Source organism: Myotis daubentonii, chromosome 4 (genome assembly GCF_963259705.1).
Source record: "Myotis daubentonii chromosome 4, mMyoDau2.1, whole genome shotgun sequence".
Classification (NCBI taxonomy): Eukaryota; Metazoa; Chordata; class Mammalia; order Chiroptera; family Vespertilionidae; genus Myotis; species Myotis daubentonii.
Window position 1 is genome coordinate 2876155 of NC_081843.1, and position 23190 is coordinate 2899344.

At 48.4% G+C, this 23190-nt stretch overlaps 2 protein-coding genes across 4 annotated transcripts in view; both read left to right on the plus strand.

The window, feature by feature from the left end:
• IQCK (IQ motif containing K) overlaps positions 1-23190 on the plus strand; it is a 142736-nt gene that overhangs the window by 64945 nt on the left and 54601 nt on the right. Inside the window, exons 7-8 of one of the 3 annotated variants that reach the window (XM_059691987.1) lie at positions 6280-6364; positions 7481-7747. The exons of 1 other annotated variant lie outside the window; for it this stretch is intronic. In XM_059691987.1, the coding sequence (XP_059547970.1) occupies positions 6280-6364; positions 7481-7558 (163 nt within the window). In that variant the 3' untranslated portion in view covers positions 7559-7747. Of the gene's footprint in view, positions 1-6279; positions 6365-7480; positions 7748-23190 lie in introns of those variants that run through there. One more of the 3 variants, XM_059691986.1, reaches the window with a different exon arrangement.
• Positions 7676-9376, plus strand: LOC132232475 (PEST proteolytic signal-containing nuclear protein-like). The gene is made up of 2 exons (XM_059691891.1): positions 7676-7694; positions 7736-9376. The coding sequence occupies exons 1-2, from the start codon at positions 7676-7678 to the stop codon at positions 8347-8349; spliced, it is 633 nt and encodes a 210-aa protein (XP_059547874.1). The 3' UTR covers positions 8350-9376.

The window sequence follows — 23190 nt, forward strand, 5'->3', positions numbered from 1 at the left end:
GGCGGAGGGTGGGGTGGGAACTGGGAGGAGGGGAGTTATGGCGGGGAAAAAAAGAGGAACAAATGTAATAATCTGAACAATAAAGATTTAATTTTAAAAAAAAATAAAGCAAGCCTTTTTCCTTCCTGCTTTGTACTTAAATGCCATTTGGATGGTACATCTGGCCTTAGAACTGGTGGAGAAATAAATAAAAACCAGATTCTCAGGTTCCCGTGCGTGTTTTGTAAGCATGCTATGTCTTCCTTGGTCCTGCAGGTCTTTTGCACAGCTTCCCCAAGGTGGGAAGGGTTTATTCACACACACTCAGAAAAATAATTCTTGTTCCTTCTCAGAATTCAAGCACTGATTCTTGAGACTCAGACATATTTAATTCACATGAATTAATTGGGAAAAAAGAACCTGACGAATGAGCATTTCCAGTGAAATTCTTCTTGGAAAAGTCCTCGGCAGCACCGCTGTGCCCTGGGGATGTGCAAGGCTCTGTGCTCGGGGACGTCGTACTCAGACGAGCTGGGGTGCTCAGGGTGGGCTGGCCGCAGACGGGACACCTGACTGCCCCCGGGAGCCGCCGCTCCTGCCCCTGTGGCCAGCTGGCTCCTCTGCTCTCCCTTGTCCCCGGGTGAGTGGTCGCCTCCACTCAGTCTATTTTCACTGGAGCCGAAGCCGGTTGCACTGATTCCAAAAGAGACGCCTTCTTTGATTGCAGGCGGCCACCTGAGGTGCTGGGTGGTTCCCCGTCTCCTCTCTGACGATGACGCCCTGGCCTTTGGCCTGACTGACATGGGCTTTCTTGTACTCCGTCTGGATTTGAGAACTAGACCACACCCCTTATTTAGCCATGACAGCGGGGATGTCACTAAAGGCGGCCTCGTGTGACTGCTTAAAGGCCCTTAGAGCCTCACGCCGCCTGTGGAAGCATCCCTGTGGTGTGGAGCGGGAGCATCCCTTCTTGGTGAGAGCCCTTTGTCTGCCCTCTGTTGCTGGCCCACCTGCTGGCCCAGACTGCAGCTTCCTTTCTCCTGCTGCTCCAGGACAGGAGGACTAGTCCTTTGAGGGTTTCGTGGCACCAGTGGTGAAAATATTATACGAAAATCGCAGCTGAATGGAGAGGCGCCGTCATGTCCCAGGTACAGGTGGCAGCTGCGCGTGCCCTGCTGGCACCGGCCATTGTCTGCGATGCGGCTTTCCCCCCATTGTCGTCTAGGCAGGTGGCAGGGTTTCCTCTGTTTGACCTGCAGCTGGGGACCCTCTCCTCCCTGGCGGCCGGGAGCTGCCTGCTCCTCTCGGGCTGTCCTCTGGGTTCCCGGGCCAGTTTGCATTCTCGGCAGAAAGCGGTTAGTGACCTCGAACGAGTCCCTTCGCTCCTCTGAGCCTCAGTTTCTTCACGCAGAGGAGGAAGCACAGAGCTCATTGTTAATGTGAAGGTTGGGGAAATGGTGGGTGGGAAATGGGTGGCCCCTCTGCCGGGCACCGAGGCTTATTCCACAGCATCATTGCGTGTCTCCTCAGCCAGCGGGTCCCAAGTGCCGAATGGCCTGGAGGAGCCAACAGGCCATGTCTGTCCTGGTGAGGCTTTTGGTTCAGCTGGCGTTTGGGTCTTAATTAGATATTCACAGCTCTCTCTCCAAAGTGGCCAAGGACTAGAAAGGACGATGCACAGACCTCCTGGGCCCTGATGTAAGCAGAGGACATCTCTCACTAGCAGTGGCAGAGAGACGGGAAGAAAGAACAGGGGAGTTAGGAAAAGAGGTGTCAGGCCCCCAGCCCTAAGGTGCCTTTGAGCAAATTAGGAAAAGACACTCCCAGCCCAGGGCAGGTCAGCTCTCACCCTTGACATCAGGCTCAGAGTTGGGCTCTCCGCCCATTGGGGTGCCCTTGAGCAGAGAGCCACCTGCCCACTACACAGCGCCCTGGCTGGTGCAGGAGGACCCGAGGGGGAGGGCACGTGAGGAGGGGAAGGGCCGCATGGCTGAGCACAGGAGTGGGTTCTGAGGGAGGGCCCAGAGGCCCCAGTGGATGCCAGCAGGTGCTAACCCACGGTATGGTGGCATCATTCTCCCAGGTCCCTGCTGACACCCCAGTCCTGGGAAACAGATCTTCCTAGAAACCACTGCCTTTTAACTGGTGAAGGAGAATTACTTACGGGGTGGGATTTGTTGGTGTCACAGAATAAGGACAGTGGGTGAAGAGAGGCATTAAGTGGAAAGCCGGGAGCTGACACATCTCCAGGGCCGGCCCCCAGCAAAATACAGATGCCCCCTCGCAGCCCAAAGAACGCCTGCCTGAGAGGGAGAAATGGGAGCAAGCAGGCCCTGAAGGAGAAAGCCCCACATCCTTCCCATCAGCAGGGACAGAGCGGCAGGGAGAGACCCCACCTCACCGCATGCAGAAGTAGAAGAGGCTCCAGGAGGAAAGGCTGCGGCACTGCCCACTCCAAGTGTCCTCAAGGCCAGCACAACACGCCTGGCTGGGATTTCTTTGATTCTGTAATAATTCTAGACAGCATTCCTGCCCTCACACAGACATGTGCACAGGGCGAGGTTTTTGTGGCGGGGTAGGGGTGGTGATTTTTAAGTCGGATCCTGCATTGTTGCCAATCAACTTGGCCGTCTGTGCCAGAGTGGCTGCTGCCAGGGTCTGCCCTGCTGAGGTCTGGTGTGAGCATGGCATTGGGAGGGAGCCTGGGCCCTGACTAGGCCACTAGAAGCTGTGTGATTGTGGACAGGTTACTCAACCTCTCTGTACATGGGCTTACAGTAACGTCAGGTGATGGCATCGTAGGGAGAGTCAAGGCCAGGGCATTGGGAGTCCCTGGCGTCCAAAGTCAGGTCTGGGGCTCCTGCCCTGGCGCAGCCTCTGTGTGGCCATGGACTCGCAGAAACTGTGTGTTTGAACTGCATTTGAAATGCTTTGCCTTCTGCTCTTCAGAGGTTGCTGTGTTTTGGGGAAACATAAGGAACCAACAGTAATTCAGACTTGTAAGTTCTTATCAGCAGTTAGGATCTCTATAAAGCTTTAGGAGAAAATAAAAAGAGAATTTAGCCATGTTTTTTTTTGTTTGTTTTAAATATATTTTTATTGCTTTCAGAGAGGAAGGGAGAGGGAGAGAGAGATAGAAACGTCAATGATGAGAGACAATCATTGATCGACTGCTTCCTGCACACCCCCAACCAGCTGCGCTTGTTCTACTATCCTCCTATCTAATAAAAGAGAAAAATGGTAATTGGCGTACGACGATACCCTTTTCATTGGCTAATCAGGGCTATATGCAAATTAACTGCCAACTAAGATTGGCAGTTAACTGCCAACAAGATGGCGGTTAATTTGCATATGTAGGCACAATGCAGGGAGGTGAAAGGGAAAGCAGGAAGAAGCCCCCTGCCACTGACAGTGATTGGAAACCCAGGGGGGAGCTAAGAGCTGGGGGGCAGGGCAAAGGTGGCCCTGGGGCCGCCTTTGCCCTGACCCCCAGCCATGATCAGAGAATCAGGTGCCTTTGCCGCCCTGGCCAGTGATAGCAGGAAGTAGGGGTGGAGCCAGCGATGGGAGCTGGGCACGGTCGAAGCTGGCAGTCCCAGGAGCTAGGGGTCCCTTGCCTGGGCCAAAAGCGAAGCCCATGATCGCGGGGCCGCTGCAGTTGTGGGTCCCCGCTGCCCGGGCTGGACGCCTCAGCCAGAGGTGTTAGGCCTGGGCAGGGGCGGAGCCTGCAACCGTGGGGAGCTGGGGGTCCCCTGCCCAGGCCTGACACCTATGCCGGAGGCCTCAGGCCTGGTCAAGGGGCCGATCTGGTGATTGGTGATCGGAGGGTGATGAGGGTCAACTCCTCTGGCCGAGGCATCAGGCCTGGGTGGGGGGCGGAGCCGGGGATTGGGGGGATATGATGGTCCCCTTGCCCAGGCCTGAAGCCTGGGTCAGAGGCGTCAGGCTTGGGCGGGGGGTGGAGCAAGTGATCAGAGGAAGATGGGGGTCCCCTGCCCAGGCATGATTCCTGGGCCAGAGGCCTCAGGCCTGGGCGGGGGCCAGAGCCAGTGATCAGGGGGAGATGGGGGTCCCCTGTCCAAGCCTGACACCTCTGGTGGAGGCGTCAGGCCTGGGCAAGGGGCCGATCCTGCGACTGGAGGGTGATGGGGGTCAACGCCTGAGGGCTCCCAGTATGTGAGAGGGCGCAGGCTGGGCTGAGGGACACTCCCCCCCCACACACACACCCAGTGCACAAATTTCGTGCACTGGGCCCCTAGTCTATCTATAATAGATAGTATGGGTAATATGCTAATAAAAGGGTAATATGCTGATTAGACCAGATAGATTAGACGTCTTCTGGACATCATTCCAGACGTCCTTCCTGACAAAGCCAGGGCCCGGATGAAGCCACCCGGGGTCCCGGGTGCCTGCAGCTGGCCAGAGGGAGGGAAGCCTGGGTCCTGGGTGCCTGTGGCCAGCTGGAGCAGGGCCAAGGCAGAGGTGGTTAGGGGTGATGAGGCAGGCAGGCGAGCAGTTAGGGGCGATCAGGCAGCCAGGCAGAGTGGTTAGGGGTGATCAGGCAGGCAGTCAGGCAAGCAGTTAGGAACCAGTGGTCCTGGATTGCGAGAGGGTGCAGGCCTGGCTGAGGGACCTCCCCCCATGCACGAATTTCATGCACCAGGCCTCTAGTCCTCCTATATAATAAAGAGGTAATATGCAAATTAACCCTCACACAGAAAAGCCTAAGAGACCATTATGAACTAATGACTGGTCTATCAATTGCTATGATGCGCACTGACCACCAGGGGGCAGACGCTCAATGCAGGAGCTGTCCCCTAGTGGTCAGTGCGCTCCCACAGCCAACCTCCCACAGCCAGCCAACTTCCCCTGGTCCCTCCCCAAATCCAGCAGGCCCCAGCTGGACCGGCCCCAATCAGGACTGGGCAAGATGGCCCCGATAGGCCCTGATTGCTGGCCAGGCCTAGGGACCCCACCCATGCATAAATTTCATGCACTAAGCCTCTAGTACACTGATGGCAAACCTTTTGAACTCGGCGTGTCAGCATTTTGAAAAACCCTGACTTAACTCTGGCGCCATGTCACATATAGAAATTTTTTGATATTTGCAACCATAGTAAAACAAAGATTTATATTTTTGATATTTATTTTATATATTTACATGCCATTTAACAAAGAAAAATCAACCAAAAAAATGAGTTCGCGTGTCACCTCTGACACGCGTGTCATAGGTTCGCCATCACTGCTCTAGTATCTTTTTTAAAAAAAATATTTTATTGAATTTTTTACAGAGAGGAAGGGAGAGGGATAGAGAGTTATAAACATCGATGAGAGAGAAACATCGACCAGCTGCCTCCTGCGCACCCCCCACGGGGGATGTGCCCGCAACCAAGGTACATGACCTTGACCGGAATCGAACCTGGGACCCTTCAGTCTGCAGGCTGATGCTCTGTCCACTGAGCCAAACTAGTTAGGGCTCTAGTATCTTAATAAGCAATGAAAAGTCTCAAGTGTTGGGTCAGTTGACAGTATCTGCTATTGGATTTTTCAGATTGGGGTGTGATTCTTGATCATAAGTCCCATATTTAAAAACCATGGCTGCCCAGGTGGCATGGTTCAGTGGTTGAGTGTTGACCTATGAATGAGGAGGTCATGGTTCAGTTGCCAATCAGGGCACACGCCCAGGCTGCAAGCTCGATCAGGCGGGCATGCAGGAGGGAGCAGATCAATGATTCTCATCATTGATGTTTTTCTCTCTCTCCCTCTCCCTTCCTGTCTGAAATTAATAAAAATATTTAAAAAAAGATGTAGTAGAAATTACATATATTCTTGAATTATGTAATGCCACATTAAACTGGAATATACACTGATCAGAGATAAATTCCAACATTTTGCTTTTAGGAAATAGGTTCCTTAATTTCCCTTCTATAGAAAGTTCGGGGAAGAGCCCTTCATTATGTGCCAGGCACAGCGCAGTGTGTGAAGGCCCTTCTGCTCTGTCTCGGGCTCCGTCTCCATGGACTCGTGCCAATAACGTGTGTTGCGCCTTCAGGACTACTCTGCACCTTCACCAGCCTCAGTCCTACAAAGCAGAGCAGGCTAGCAGTGGTTTAAGATTATGCTGGTTGAGACAAAAAACATGCTAATTCAAGTCTAAACTTTTCTATCAGAAGTGACATGCTGCTTTCTAAGAAGGGGAATGGATGAGGCACTTGCTCAGTGAGGCCACTATACTGTCGAAGGCCTTGCTGAAGCGGAAGGATGTTCTCATGGGCACATGGCCCTCTTCTTGCTTTCCAGCCCGCGGCCGCCCATCCCACTGTCCCTGCTGCTGACCGAAGAGGAGGCGGCGCTGAGCATCCAGTCCTTCTGGAGAGCCTACCTGGTGAGTCCTGGCCGCAGTGGCGTGCGGGTGCTGCGCTTTCCTGGCACGAGGGCCCCTGGGGAAGAGACGAATTGGAAACAGGATATAGTTGACAGCCAGACCTCAGAAATAGGGTTCTCTGTAAATACTTCTCACGAGGAATTTAGAACTTTTACCAAAACTTATTTAGCAATTATCATTAAAAGTACCCTCCAATCTTTTAAAGTTGGGTTGACTGGCAAGTGTTACCTAACAAACAATATTACATCCCTGGCCAGGTGGCTCTGCTGTTTGGAGCATTGTCCCTTATGCCAAAAGGTTGCAGGCTCAGTTCCTGGTCTGGGCGCACACATACCTAGGTTGCAGGTTCATTCCTGGGCCAGGTGCAACTGATCAACTTTTCTCTCTCACATCAGTGTTTCTCTCTTTTTAAAATCAAATTTAAAAATCAATAAAAACAAATCCTCAGGTGAGGATTAAAAAAATAATCTATAATAATAAAAGCATCATATGCTAATTAGAGCGGACAACCTTTCGGATGAAACTCCGTCCTGGGTGCCAGAGGGAAGCCGGTGCCGGCAGCTGGGGGAAGGATGTCCTACTCTTGCATGAATTTTGTGTATTAGGTCTCTAGTATTACATACAGACAGGCAGCAATACATGTTCATTTTAGAAAAAAATTAGAAAATCCAGATAATTCATATAAAGCAAATAAAAAAGTAAAAATTTTGCGTCACAGATAACTCTGTCACCAAAAGATTATCATTGTTGCCCTAGCCAGTTTGGCTCAGTGGATAGAGTGTAGGCCTGTAGACTGAAGGGTCCCGGGTTCTATTCCAGCCAAGGGCACATTCCCAGGTTTCGGGCTCGATCCCCAGGATCAAGTGTGCAGGAGGCAGCCGATCCATGATTCTCTCTCATCATTAATGTTTCTCTCTCTCTCTCCCTCTCCCTTCCTCTCTGAAATCAATAAAATATTTTTTTTTTAAAAAAGATTTTCATTGTTGACATTTTGGTGTAAACATTTCCAAATCTTAAAAATCTTAACACATAGGATAACATATAAATACCTAACTTACAGAAAGTAACCTTTTCTGTTAAAACTCATCTTTCAACTTTTCTATTGGTTGTTTCCAGTTTACCGTTATTATAATGTATGCTGCAATGCATATCTTTGTGAAGCCATTTTTGCACATTGTCAGCTTGTTTACCTAGAAGGAATTCTAGAACTGAAATTTCCTGGTCAAAGCTCCTGATCCGGATTGTCATGTGGCCCTTCAGGAAGGAAGTACTTTTTAAAATTCTTACCAAATACAAATGAGAATATAGCTCATGCCAAGGAGTGTACAACGTCTCTGATTAGTTGGCACTCAGAGTGTCGATGTTAAGAAGCTCCTAGGTGCGCGGACGGGAAGGTGGGAGAGCAGAAGCTGGAGAAGCCGCAGCGAGCTGGAGCTGCCAGAGGACCTGAAGAAGAAGCAGAAAAACCTGTGAAAACTAAGACCGTTTCTTCCAGTAATGGAGGGGAAAGTTCCAGTCGCAGCGCTGAGAAGCGATCAGCTGAAGAAGCTGCAGACCTCCCAACAAAGCCTACAAAGATCTCCAAGTTTGGATTTGCCATAGGTAGTCAGACGACAAAGAAAGCCTCCGCCATATCCATCAAACTTGGATCAGGTAAACCTAAAGAAACTGTTCCAACTCTTGCTCCAAAAGCTCTTTCAGTAGCAGCAGATTTTAATGAAGATGAAGATAGCGAACCAGAGGAAATGCCTCCAGAAGCAAAGATGAGGATGAAGAATATTGGAAGGGATACACCAACATCAGCAGGACCAAACTCCTTTAATAAAGGAAAGCATGGGTTTTCTGATAACCAGAAGCTATGCAAGCGAAATATAAAATCTCATCTTGGAAATGTCCATGACCAAGACAATGAAATAATATGTTTTGAAATTGGGGTATGGGGTGGGTATAAAGTTAAAAGGAACAGTTTCCTTTTTAAAGAATGATATAAGACTATCTTTGGAGCCGACTTTTTTTTTTTTTTTAAGATTGAGTGGTACACTAATAAATGAGAGTTTGAAATTAGACGTAACTTATGTTTTATATACAGATTTCAAGACATTTGCTAATTCTGTAGTTTCATGTAATTAGTTTCCAAAGGTTACAGATAATTTTAAAAAAATCAGAAATGGTACCTTTCTAAGAATTGCATATTTTTTTAGACACAACCATTTAGCACATTAAGAGGGAAGCAAAACAGTTATTGTCTGTTTAAACTGCAAGCAATTACTCTAACTTAACTCCCTTATTAACCTAAACTTTCTGTCTCCCAGGAACAGCCTTATAAAGAGGGAGTATTGTACTGGGAGGAAAATGTTACTGGAGTATTGAATGAAAGTGAATTGGATAAAATTAAAATATTGCTTTTTTTCCTAATGGACATTTGTTTTGTTTCAAGTCAAACTAGATATTGCATTGCTATCAGTGGATACAGAGGCTTAGCTCTTTAAAAGAAAATTTTTTTAATTTTATGTAAACAGTTGAGTATTTGATATAGCCCACTTCACCTTAATGGGTCTTGTCTGCCTTCATTAGTCTACAAAGAACAACTGTTTGCTACCAAAGTAAATCAGTATTTTGAATGTGCTTCTCTTGGTTTTTGTTATTAGCTTAGTTCCTGTAAGCATTTCCACCAGACTTGAGGCAAGTCATAGGAAGCTGTTTTTTTTTAAAATACAAACCATCACCAAAAATTTTAAATGTAGGTAATACTTAAATATTTGGCTGTTTTATTTTTTAAAATGTAACAGACAGCAAAAAAGCAGCATAGTGTCAAGATGGAAAATGAGAAAGATGCGCTTTCTGTAAATGTCATACCATTTAAGTTACTAATTTGTGAATTCCATTTTGATTTGTACTTAACTACAGGAATCCTTATTTAATACAATAAAATGGTTTATTTTAAGTGTATGCATATTAACCAATGGCCTCTCAAAAGCACATTTTCAATATTGAAAATAGAAAGAAAGAAAATGCATCTTTAAACATTTTATGGAATCTTTGACTACATATACTTTGTTAGAGCTATGTGTTACACTGACATCAGCAACTTTTCTACTTTGTGTTCCTTTTTATGAAACAACTAGTAGCCCGGTGCACGAAGTACGTGCACATTAAAAGCGAATTAATTGCCCTAACCGGTTTGGCTCAGTGGATAGAGCATCGGCCTTTGAACTCAAAGGTCCCAGGTTCGATTCCAGTCAAGGGCATATACCTTGGTTGCGGGCACATCCCCAATGGAGAGTGTGCAGGAGGCAGCTGATCAATGTTTCTCTCTCATTGATGTTTCTAACTCTATCCTTCACCCTTCCTCTCTGTAAAAAATCAATAAAATATATATTTTTTAAGAAACGTAATTAATTAGCAAAGATATTTTAATATTGCTATTTGCCCTTTCTCTATAATAGAAGGGTGAGAGATGAAAGAAAATTAGTAAAATGTATATGAAAATAATATATAAATTTATTAATAAACAGTAACAAAAGGCTATAACAACAACAGAGGCATGATATAAAAATGACAAAAACATGATATGAAAACAACAGAAACATGATATGAAAACAAAAACATGATATAAAAACAACAGTGATGCAAACAATGACTGATAAAGTGATTAAACTTATTCTAATATCTCCCCGTACACCACATTAAGAGTGAAAACACTTTCAGAGTGCTTGACTAATTTCCCTTGTGATGAAGTATTTAGAACTTTAACTGTAACGTCACATGCTCTTCAAACTCGAGGGAAAGCAACATATATCTGACCATGTGCGAAAACGGGTTCAGGTAGGAATATGCCTACTCTGTCTAGAGCAGCGGTTCTCAACCTGTGGGTCGCAACCCCTTTGGCGGTCGAACGACCCTTTCACAGGGGTCGCCTAAGACCATCCTGCATATCAGATATTTACATGACGATTCATAACAGTAGCAACATTACAGTATGAAGTAGCAACGAAAATAATTTTATGGTTGGGGATCACAACATGAGGAACTGTATTTATTTATTTATTTATTTTAAATAATTTTTATTTCTTGAAGTATTACAAAGAGTATTACATATGTCTCCTTCCCCCCCCCCCTTGACATTCCCCCAGCCCCTTCCCCCCTAGTGTTTTGTGTCCATTGGTTATTCTTATATGCATGCATATAAGTCCTTCGGTTGATTTCTTAACCACCCCCCCAAACCCTCCCCAGGCTTCCCACTGTAGTTTGGCAGTCTGTTCAGTGCTGCTCTGCCTCTGCATCTACCCCTGTTCATCAGTCTATACTGGTCCCCATTATCTGTCCCAACCTCACTGGAGCCGTCCTGACCTCACTGGAGCCATCCCGACCTCACCGGGGCCGTCCCGACCTCACTGGGGCCATCCCGACCTCACCGGGGCTAACCCTTCCTCACCGGGGCTGTTTCAACCTCACCGGGGCTGTCCCAACCTCACTGGGGCCGTCCCAACCTCACCGGGGCCGTCTCGGCCTCACCGGGGCTGTTTCAACCTCACCGGGGCTGTCCCGACCTCACCGGGGCCCTCTCAGCATCACTGGGGCTGTTTCAACCTCACCGGGGCCATCCCAACCTCACAAGGGCCGTCTCGACCTCACCGGGGCCTTCTCAACCTCCCAGGGACCATTCTGACTTCACCGGGGCTGTTTCGGTTTCACCGGGGCCATCCCAGCCTCACCGGGGCCGTCCCGACCTCACTGGAGCCATTTCAACCTCACCGGATCTGTCCCGACCTCACTGGGGCTGTTTCGACCTCACCAGGGCCGTCCTGACCTCACCGGGGCCGTCCCGACATCACTGGGGCCGTTTCAACCTCACCAGGGTCGTCCTGACCTCACTGGAGCCGTTTCAACCTCACCGGGGCCATCTTGACTCACGGGGGCCATTCCAGCCCCGGATGCCATCTCAACCTCACGGGGGCCATTCCAATCTCACCTGGGCCGTTTCGGCCTCACCGGGGCCGTCCCACCTCACTGGGGCCATCCCGATCTCACCAGGGCAGTCTCGACCTCACCGGGGCTGGAGGAACTGTATTTAAAGGGCCAGAAGGTTGAGAACCACTGGTCTAGAGTTTCTCCTTGTGACTTATTAATAGTCATCACAAATGTTGGCATCACAGGAAACCGTCGTGGAATCAATTTAAATGGGAGGCCAGTGTCAGATGGGGAGAAATTGATTCTTGGAATCAGAACAACCTCTCCCTCTGCAGATCCTGTTAATACTTCAGCTTCAATAATGTTAGGTCATAATCTTTTGATAATAAATCTGATACCATTACAAAGACCCCATTTACTATTGAGACTTCTCAATAGCATGATGATTGCACCCACTTTCAATTTTAATTTAATTTAGGACACGGCATTCCCAAAGGAGTAATACTAATAAGAAATTTGATGGGAAAAGTTTCCTTTTCAGCATCATCTGTGGAATCAATGGAATCATCACTCAAATATGTGTGAAAATCTCCATCTAGTATATCCAATATTCATTTAATTTTTGAACATGCTCATTTTTTGGACAAAGAATTGCACATTTAGATATATTTTTAATATTATCTATAGATATAGTATTTCCAAAGGTAGCTTCAATAATAGACCCATTACAAATCATTTTACTTCCACACTCCGCTCAGAGGGCAGGTTCCTGCCTGAAACCTCAACCTCCAGAAAACAGCTGGGGGAGGGCGCAGCCATTTCCAAGATGATCCCTGCAGGACTGACTTCCTTCTGGTTGGTCGCGGTTCTGGCCGTGATGTTACACCCAAGGTTTTTATATAAGTAGATAAGAAAAATGCAATAAAACAGTAATGTTCAGGTTTTGTTTCTTTAAAATAGCAAAGCCCTTTCTTCAAACCAAATCCCACTGAGAAGCCTGGTATGTAACCAGATGTAACCACAGAAGCGGCTGTTCTGTCCCTGCTTCTTCCTGGCTGTAAAACACCCCTGCCCTCCTACACACACACACACACACACACACACACACACACACACACACGCACACACGCAGGGCCTGTGTTAGGGACAAAATGAAAATCATAGCCTGAAAGACAGATGACTTCAACTCACCACACCAACAAACACTGCCACATAAAAAGATTGCCGAGGGGCTCAGACTTAACTGTGGCTATAGCACTGTCGTCCTACCACAGTTAGAAGTGTCCCTGAGGCACTGTGTAAAAGGGCAGGCTATTAAAGCCAAATGTCTCGGTGATAAAATGTCACTGAGAGGGGCCACAGGAGGCGGAAAGTCCTAAGGCAGGCGTGGGCAAACTACGGCCCGCGGGCCAGATCCGGCCCATTTGAAATGAATAAAACTATTGAAAAAAAAGACCGTACCCTTTTATGTAATGATGTTTACTTTGAATTTATATTAGTTCACACAAACACTCCATCCATGCTTTTGTTCTGGCCCTCCGGTCCAGTTTAAGAACCCATTGTGGCCCTCGAGTCAAAAAGTTTGCCCACTCCTGTCCTAAGGTGTCACTAGAAGGAAAAGATTTCTGATGTACGGGATGCTTTGGAAGGTTCTGTGGATAAGAGGGATTTGATCTCAGCCTTAAAAGAAAGGGTCATCAGTTGGGACCAAGAGGCTATCCAAGGAAGAGGAAATGCCATATATATTTATTAAAACACTAGAGTCCCAATGCACAAAATTTGTGCAAGAGTAGGCCTTTCCTCCCCCAGCTGCTGGCACCGGCTTCCCTCCGGCACCCGGGACCTGGGCTTCCCTCACAGACCCGGCTTCCTCGGGAAGGTCATCAGGAAGGACGTCCTGTCTAATTAGCATATTACACTTTCATTATTATAGACTAGAGGCCCGGTGCACAAAAATTTGTGCACTCGGGGCGGGAGAGGGGTCCCTCAGCCCGGCCTGTGCCCTCTCGCAGTCTGGGTCCCCTCGGGAGATAACGACCTGCTGGCTTAGGCCTGCTCCCGGGTGGCAGAGGGCAGACCCAATCCCTAGGTGCAGCCCCTGGTTGGGCTCAGAGCAGGGCCGATTGGGGAGTTGGGGTGCCGCCCCTGTCATGCACAGAGCAGGGCGGATCGGGAGGTTGCGATGCCACCCTCAGTCACGCACAGGGTAGGGCTGATTGGGGGGTTGGGGCACCGCCCCCGTCACACTCAAGGCAGGGTCGATGGGCAGGTTGTGTCGCCACCCCCTGTCACGCACAAAGCAGGGCCAATCAGGGGGTTGAGGAGCTCCCCCCGTCACACACAGAGCATGGCCCATCAGGGGTTTGGGGAGTTCCCCCCTGTCACACACAGAGTAGGGCCAATGGGGGAGTTGGGGCACTGCCCCATCACACACAGAGCAGGGCGGATCAGGGTGTTGGGGCACCATCACTGTCACACTCAGGGCAGGGCCGATGGGGAGGTTATGGCTCTACCCCATCACACACAGAGCAGGGCCCGTGGGGGGGCGGGGGGTTGGGGCGCCACACCGTGTCACACACAGAGCAGGGCTGATCAGGGGGTTTGGGCAGCACAGCTTGTCACACACAGAGCTGCAGGTCAATCAGGGGGTTGGGGAGCTCCCCCCTATCAGGCACAGAGCAGGGCTGATCAGGGGGTTGGGGCACCTTCCCCTGTCATGAACAGAGCAGGGCGGATAGGGAGGTTGTGGCCCCGCCCCCTGTCACACACAGAGCTGCAGGGCAATCAAGGGGTTTGGGCGCTGCCCCCTGTCACGCTGATCCCGGTGCCAGGAGGCCTCGAGGCTCTGCTGATCCCGGTGCTGGGAGGCATATTACCGTTTTACTATATAGGGTAGAGGCCTGGTGCATGGGTGGGTCTGGCTGGTTTGCCCTGAAGGGTGTCCCGGATCAGGGTGGGGGTCCCCACTGGGGTGCCTGGCCAGCCTGGGTGAGGGAATGATGGCTGTTTGCAGCTGGTCACACACCCTTCAGGGTGGGGGTCCCCACTGGGGTGCCTGGCCAGTCTGGGTGAGGGGCTGAGGGCTGTTTTCAGGCTGGCGGGTGACGGAAGCTCCCAACCGCTCCTTTTTTCCTTTTTTTTTTTTTTTTTTTTATTATGGGCCAGCTTTAGCTATGAGGCTCCAGCTCTTAGGCCTCCGCTCCTGAAAGCAGGTATCTGGTTTGTTTCAGTTCTATAATCAAAACACTGTATCAACTCCAGCTCTGAGATTCCGGCTAGCTGAAAGCAGGTTTCTGGGGTTTTGTTTAGCTTCTATTTTTGTAACTATGTTTCAAACTGCAGGCTCAGAGGCCGGCAAGGCAGGCAGGGAACGTTGGTTTCCTCCCTCACTGAAACAAGCAAGCCTCATGTTAGTTTCAAGCTGCCTGGCTGCCGGCTGCCATCTTGGCTGGGAGTTAATTTGCATATCTCGCTGATTAGCCAATGGGAAGGGTAGCAATCGTACGCCAATTACCATGTTTCTCTTTTATTAGATAGGATTAGATTCCATATATAAGCGAGACTATATGGAATTTGTCTTTCTCTTGGCATATTTCACTTAGCTTAATACTCTCCAGGTCCATCCATGCTGTTGCAAAGGGTAAGAGATCCTTCTTATTTACAGCTGCATAATATTCCATGGTGTAAATGTAGCACGGCTTTTTTTTAATTTTTGTATTTAATGATTTTAAAGAGAGAGAGAGAGGGAGGGTGGGAGAGAGAGAAACATTGATGTATGAGAGGAACATACCTAGGTATGTGCCCTGACCGAGAATCAAATGAACCACTTTTTGGTGTATGGGAGGATGCCCAACCAACTGAGCCACACTAGCCAGTGTTACCACATCTTTTTTATCCACTCCTCTATTGATGGACTGTTTCCAGATCTTGGCTATTGCAAATAACACTGTTATGAACATAGGGGTGCATATATTTTTTTCAAATTGGTATTTTGAGATTCTTAGGATATATTCCCAGAAGTGGGATTGCTGGGTCAAAATGCAGTTCCATTTCTAATTTGTTTGAGATAAGTCTACACTGTTTTCCACAGGCTGCACCAGTCTGCATTCCCACCAGCAGTGCACGAGGGCTCCCTTTTCTCCACACCTTCACCAGCACTGTTATTTGTTGATGGTAGCCATTCTGGCAGGTGTGAGGTGATATTTCATTGTGGTTTTAATTTGCATCTCCCTACAGTGGGCTCCCTTTTTCTTTTGTTGGTGGTTTCTTTTGCTGTGCAGAAGCTTTTTAGTTTGATGTAGTCCTATTTGTTTATTTTTTCCTTGAGTTTATTCTTGTATATAGAGTAAGTTGGTGATCTAGTTTCATTTTTTTGCATGTGCCTATCCAATTTTCCCAACACCATTTATTGAAGAGACTGTCCTTACTCCATTGTATGCTCTTGCCTCCTTTGTCAATATTAATTGAACATAAAACAGCGGGCTTATTTCGCGGGTCTCTGTTCTGTTCTGTTGATGCATATGCCTGTTCTTGTGCCAGAGCTGGGCAGTTTTGATTAGCCTTGGCAAAACATACTGTATATTTTTTACACTTACGCACACATGTGTGCACACACGCACACACACACACAACATGCATAGGAAAATATCTAAAAGGAAACAAAGCACTCTGACAACAATGGGCACCTTGGGGTGGCTGGGGAAGAATTGGGGAGATGCTAGCCTTATATGAACTGAACAGATTTTTTTATAAAAAGAATATAGTGTGATTTTCATTAGGAACACGTCCAACCTGATAAAGAATGCCTAAGAAAATCTCACTGCTGCATCCTAAGTAATGGTGAAAGACTGGACAGTCCCCTGGGTCGGAATGGGAAGCTGTCCCTTCCTCGGCTCCTACCAATCTTGTGAGAAGGAATTCAGATGAGTGACAGCAGTGTTAACGCGAAGTGAGTGAATTTATTAAGAATACACTTGGCATAAAGCACAAGTGGGCAATTCAGTTAGTCTGAGCACCCTGCCTGGTGGGGGTTCAGGGTTTATGCTTTTCCCCTTATACGTTTCAAAGCTCCTGCTTTTGGGTTGCAGACTATGTTTCAAAGCCCCCTTCTGCATTGTTGTGGCTGATCTCAGAATGTGTGTGCATACATGAGGCCATCTTGTTTGGCAAGTCCTAAGACGGCTGACTTCTTTGTTTAGTGGGTGAGATAAACTCTTCCTTCTTTCCCCATCCCCCTCTTTTCTTTCCTAGCAGTTATCTTTCCTGCCTAACATCCCCCAGTTGCTACCATCCAGATGTTTTTTGGCTTTTAGGGTTTTCTTTTTTTTTTTTTTTTTCCAAAGAGGAAGGGAGAGGGAAAGAGATAAAAACATCAATCATGAGAGAGAATCATGGATCGGATGCTTCCTGCACTCCCCCTACTGAGGATTGAGCCCACAACCTGGGCATGTGCCCTGACTAGGAATTGAACTGTGACCTCCTGGCTGCCCACACTGTCCGGCCTTGTTTAGTTTTCTTGTTTCACTTTTCCAATTCTACTTGCCTAGGTTTCCCCTCACACGCGTGCTCTCACAGTGAGCTCCCAGACTTCCCCTCACACGCGTGCTCTCACAGTGAGCTCCCAGACTTCCCCTCACACATCTGCTCTCACAGTGAGTTCACAGGTCGATGCTCAACCACTGAGCCACACTTGCCCAGCTTTTGGGGTTTTTGTTATTTGTCCCCCAGACTTCATCTGTCCTTGAGTTTAGCTGGCACAAAGAGGATTGATTGGGTCTTTGTTCTCTGTTTCCCAGGCCAGGGTGATTTCAGCTCTGTGTTCTCTGGTTGGGGAAGTGTCCTTGGTCGGGGAAGATAAGGTCTCTGATTCACCATCTGGCTGCAAGCTGCCCACACTGTCCGGCCTTGTTTAGTTTTCTTGTTTCACTTTTCCAATTCTACTTGCCCAGGAATTTTCCTGGCTTCTTACTATCTTGCCACATTTTCTCCCTAAGATCAGGAACAAGACATTTTAATTCAATATAGTATTGAAAGTTCTAGCCAGGGAAATTTAGGCAAGAAAAAAAAAAAAGCATTCAGATTGGAAAGGAAAAAGTAAAATTACCTCTATTCATAGATGGCATGATCTTCTATATAGAAAATCCTAACGAATTTACTAAAAAATATAGAATAAGCAAGTTCAACAAGGTTGTAGGGTTACTAGATAAATACACAAAAATCAGTTGTCTTTCCATATACTAGACTACGAAAAATCTGAAAATAAAACTAAGAAAATGCCACCTTTTAAAAGGGTGAATGTCATGGTATGTGAATACTGTGTAAGTAAGATGAACAAACAAGTATTATGGAAAAAATAGCATGAAGCCAGCCCTCCTTTTACTCCTGACCACGTGTTCTTTAGTTCTGACTTTGGGCCTGCTCTGTCAGCCACCATGTGACCAGAACAAGGGGCGTTCCAGGATCCCACACGCTGTCGCAGTGAGCTCCCAGACTTCCCCTCACACGCGTGCTCTCACAGTGAGTTCCCAGATGTCCCCTCACACGTGTGCTCTCACAGTGAGTTCCCAGATGTTCCCTCACACGCGTGCTCTCACAGTGAGTTCCCAGATGTCCCCTCACACGCGTGCTCTCACAGTGAGTTCCCAGACTTCCCCTCACACGCGTGCTCTCACAGTGAGTTCCCAGACGTCCCCTCACACGCGTGCTCTCACAGTGAGTTCCCAGACGTCCCCTCACACGCGTGCTCTCACAGTGAGTTCCCAGACTTTCCCTCACACGCGTGCTCTCACAGTGAGTTCCCAGACGTCCCCTCACACACGTGCTCTCACAGTGAGTTCCCAGACTTTCCCTCACACGCGTGCTCTCACAGTGAGTTCCCAGACGTCGCCTCACACGCGTGCTCTCACAGTGAGTTCCCAGACTTTCCCTCACACGCGTGCTCTAACAGTGAGCTCCCAGACTTCCCCTCACACGCGTGCTCTCACAGTGAGTTCCGAGACTTCCCCTCACACGCGTGCTCTAACAGCTCCCAGACTTCCCAGCACACACATGCTTTCACAGTGAGCTCTCCCAGACTTCCCCTCACACGTGTGCTCTAACAGTGAGCTCCCAGACGTCCCCTCACACACATGCTCTCACAGTGAGCTCTCCCAGACTTCCCCTCACATGTGTGCTCTAACAGTGAGCTCCCAGACTTCCCCTCACACGCGTGCTCTAACAGTGAGCTCCCAGACTTTCCCTCACACGCGTGCTCTCACAGTGAGTTCCCAGACGTCCCCTCACACGCGTGCTCTCACAGTGAGTTCCCAGACTTTCCCTCACACACGTGCTCTCACAGTGAGTTCCCAGACGTCCCCTCACACGCGTGCTCTCACAGTGAGTTCCCAGACTTTCCCTCACACGCATGCTCTCACAGTGAGCTCCCAGACTTCCCCTCACACGCGTGCTCTAACAGTGAGCTCCCAGACTTCCCAGCACACACATGCTTTCACAGTGAGCTCTCCCAGACTTCCCCTCACATGTGTGCTCTAACAGTGAGCTCCCAGACTTCCCAGCACACACATGCTCTCACAATGAGCTCTCCCAGACTTCCCCTCGCATGCGTGCTCTCACAGTGAGCTCCCAGACTTCCCAGCACACACATGCTCTCACAGTGAGCTCTCCCAGACTTCCCCTCACATGTGTGCTCTAATAGTGAGCTCCCAGACTTCCCAGCACACACATGCTCTCACAGTGAGCTCTCCCAGACTTCCCCTCGCATGCGTGCTCTCACAGACTTCGCCTCACAGGTCCCCCGTGCTGTATATTGCACATAACCATGAAGTTTTTTAAACAGTTGACAAAAACCTTTACTTGTGCTTTTTTAAGCCACATGAAGGAAAAATAAATCTTACAAAATGTGTGTGTGAGTGTGTGTGTGTGTGTGTGCACACGTGAGTGTGGTAAAATATACATAACATAAAATTTACTATTTTAGCCATTTTTAAGTGTGCAGTCCAGTCACGTTAACTACATTTGCATTGCTGTGCAATCATCACCACCTTCTAGCTAAAGAACTTTTTAGCCCGGCTGCTGTGGCTCAGTGGTTGAGCGTCGAACTATGAACCCGGAGGTCATGGTTGATTCCTGGTCAGCGCACATGCCCAGGTTGAGGCTCGGTCCCCAGTAGGGGGGGTGCAGGAGGCAGCTGATCCATGATTCTCTCTCATCACTGATGTTTCTGTCTCTCCCTCTCCCGTCCTCTCTGAAATCAATAAACATATATTTAAAAAATAAATAAAAAATAACTTTTTAATCTCTAAATTGCAACTCTTGAGCCAGTAATCAACAGCTCCGTGTCCTCCTCCCCTCCCTCTGGCAGCCACAGTCCGCGTCCTGTCTCTGGCTGTGATGGCTGGAGGACCTCTGGAATCCTACCGGACTTGTCTGTTTGTGCTGGCTCATTTCACTTGCATAATGTGCATTAGATTCGCCTATATCAAGCACATCAAACATGCGGGCCCGCCTGCCGCGAGTCTGACATGCTTGGTCTCTATGTAATGTGTCAGAACTTCCTTTTTAAGACTGGATAATATTCTTGCCAGATAAAATCCAGAAATCTGACAGTCCTCTCTGTTAGCATAAAACTAGACAGACATCTCAAAAATATATTTTTGTATTTTAAGCGACTGCATTAACAGAAATGTCACAAAATATGAAAGCAATTTGTGGCGAGTAGTCCTGGGACCGTGACTTGAATGCCTGGCCTTGTACAAAGGGTCCTGTGTCATTCCTGACTCCAGGCACTTCTGTGGGAGTGGGCATGCTTTCCTTCCTTTTCCCAAAATACTCAGCGCTTAGGAGCCAGACCGTCTCAGTGTGCACAGCGAATATGTGTCTTCTTTAAAGCCATTCACGTTGTGGATGAAATGGGTCTTCTGAGCACCCCCTTCCGAGGTGTGGCTGGTGCTGAGCCGCCCCCTGGGGTGCTTCTCTGCTGGTGAAACCCAGCTGCGACCGGCAGCCATGGGACCGGTTCCCCAGTGAGCACAGCGAGGTTCTCATGGGACGCGGGAATCAGAGCCTCGCTAGTGGCAGGAGGCAGACACCAGCAAATCGCTGAATATTTGTTCTGCCTAATGAGCTGCTGGTGCTCTGTGCCTCTGCCCATGTGTTCTATTTGATGTGTCTAGCTCAGCCTGACACCAGCCTGGCATGCGGTATCCCCCTCTCCCAGCACCAGCGCCCCTCCAGGCATTGTGACCGCTAAGAACCACAAAGGCCTCCAGTCATTACCATTATCTGATGAACAATATGGGGTATGTTGCTCCAGCAGCCCCCTTGTGGCTTTACAAAATTAAAAAAAAAAAATCAAGATATCCTCATCTCCCTTGTGCAGAGAAGACTGAATCTGCGCCTTGATACCTGAGACTGTAGTGAACTGACAGGTGAATGAGGCGCCCGCAGCGTGGGATGGAGGAAGATGGAGGAAGAGTACCCGGCCTGGAGCTGTGGAGGGCTGGACCAGCAGGACACTTGGGTGCGCCCCCTGTTGAGGGAGGAGCTCCCAATGGGCAGGGCCCCAGCCAGACACCCCCCACCCCCGCACCCCGCAGCTCCATTCTGGGGTCTCACAGGAGTTGTTGGAACAGAGCAGCTTTCTCTGCTGCTGGCACCCACCTGGCCGCTGCATGAAGACCCTGTGCAGAGGTGACCAGAGGCAGCCAAGCTGCAAGGCAGGAGGGCGGAGCTGAGGACGGGCTGGAGCGCCTGGATCTAGCCAGACCAGGAGTCCTCTCAGAGGGACTCTGCCACAGTCTGGAGCCCCAGTAATCGCAATGATAATATAGCCATTTCCAGGCTCTTGATCACTTGTGCATGAAGGAGGTTATTGGCCCAAACTAAAACTCTGGGCCCACCGTGCAGAGCTGCCACCGAGGTGTCCCAGGAGAGACAGGCTGGGCCGGCGGGAGGCAGGGCGGGAGGGAAGCTCACCCATGGAGCAGGGTCCTCTACAATCTATTTTTTATTATTTAAGTGATACATTGCTATGCGGGGAAAGGAGATAATACATAAAAGAATATTTCCTATTCATGCAGGATTTTTTTAAAAATATATTTTATTGATTTTTTACAGAGAGGAAGGGAGAGAGACAGAGAGTTAGAAACATCGATGAGAGAGAAACATTGATCAGCTGCTTCCTGCACATTTCCCACTGGGGATGTGCCCGCAACCCAGGTACATGCCCTTGACCGGAATCGAACCTGGGACCTTTCAGTCTGCAGGCCGACGCTCTATCCACTGAGCCAAACCGGTTTCGGCATGCAGGAATTTTTTTACACAGTTGATGGTACACACTGCTCTGTGCTGCCTCTGCCATACTGGTGTGTTGGGAGTATCTTCTTTCTCGGCACACGAAGTTCTGTCTCCCCAGTTCAAAGCCTCTCTGATAACCTTTCTGTGCCCGAACCGAACCATGATTTAGTTACCATAGTGGGTTGGACATTCTAGTTTTCTCTCCCATGTAAAATATATTATGAAAAAATATCCTTCTTCATATATCTTTGCACACTTATCTGATTTTCTGTGTAAGATTGATTGCTAGAAGTGGAATTGACAGCTCAAAAAAGTAAGCACCTTTTGTCAGAGTTTCATTGTTATTGCTAAAGCATCCTCTGGAGAGGCGGGACTCCAGCTCAGACCTGTTTGCAGGCACCAGTGGCGCACTCACGTGGGCCCTAAGCATGGGTGTGATGGCAGATGGGGAGTGGAAGAGATTGTGAGCGTGAAGCGTGCTGGGGAAGGCAGGTGTGTGACACTGTGCTTGGGGGCATGCGCAGGCAGCACTGTTGTGTCCAGGTGTGTGGGTGTGTGCTGCGGACCTCAGAGGCTCTGAGAAGCCTGGAAGTGGGTTGAATGACCACTAGATAGACACTTCTTTTTTTTTTTTAATTGAACTTATTGGGGTGACATTGGCTAATGGAATTATACAGGTTTCAGGTGCACGATTCTATAACACATTGCACTGAGTGCCCACCACCCAGAGACGTATCTTCTTCCATCCCCATAACCCTTTACTCCCCCCCACCCCATCCCTCTGGGAACCACCACACTGTTGTCTGTATCACACTTTGAGGCTCATCTACCCTGACCACTTTCCCTCTGGCAATCACCACATCACTGTCTGTGCTGGGTTTTTTGTTTTGTTTATTTTTTGCGTAATCCCTTCACCTTTTTTCACCCAGATCCCAACCCCCTCCCTTCTGACAGCTGTTCGTCTCTTTTCTGTATCTATGAGTCTGTTGCTATTTTGTTCATTAGATTCCACATATAAAAGTGAAATCACATGGTACTTGTCTTTCTCTGACTGGCTAATTTCACTCAGCATAATTTCCTCCAGGTTTACCCATGACACAAAAGGTAAGATTTCCTTCTTTTTATGGCTGAAGAGTACTCCCTTGTGTTAATATTCCACAACTTTTTTATTCACTCATCTACTGATGGGCACTTGGGACATTTCTTGTAGCAATAATTTTTTCTGATATGTCTCCTCAGGCAAGAGAAACAAAAGAAAAAATAAACAAAGGGGGCTACATCAAACTAAACGGTTTTTGCACAGCAAAGGAAACCATCAACTAAAGGAAAAGGGAGCCCACTGTATGGGACAATATATTCCCAATGATACATCTGATAAGGGGTTAATATCCAAAATTTATAAAGAACTTATACAAGTGAACACCAAGAAAACAAACCAATTTAGAAATGAGCAAAAGACCTGAATAGACACTTCTCCAACAGACATAAGAATGGTAATCATCACTAATCATCAGAGAAATGCAAATTAAATCAACAATGAGGTATCACCTCACACCTGTCAGAATGGCTACCATCAACAAGTCAACAAAGGACGAGTGCTGGAGAGGATGTGGAGAAAAAGG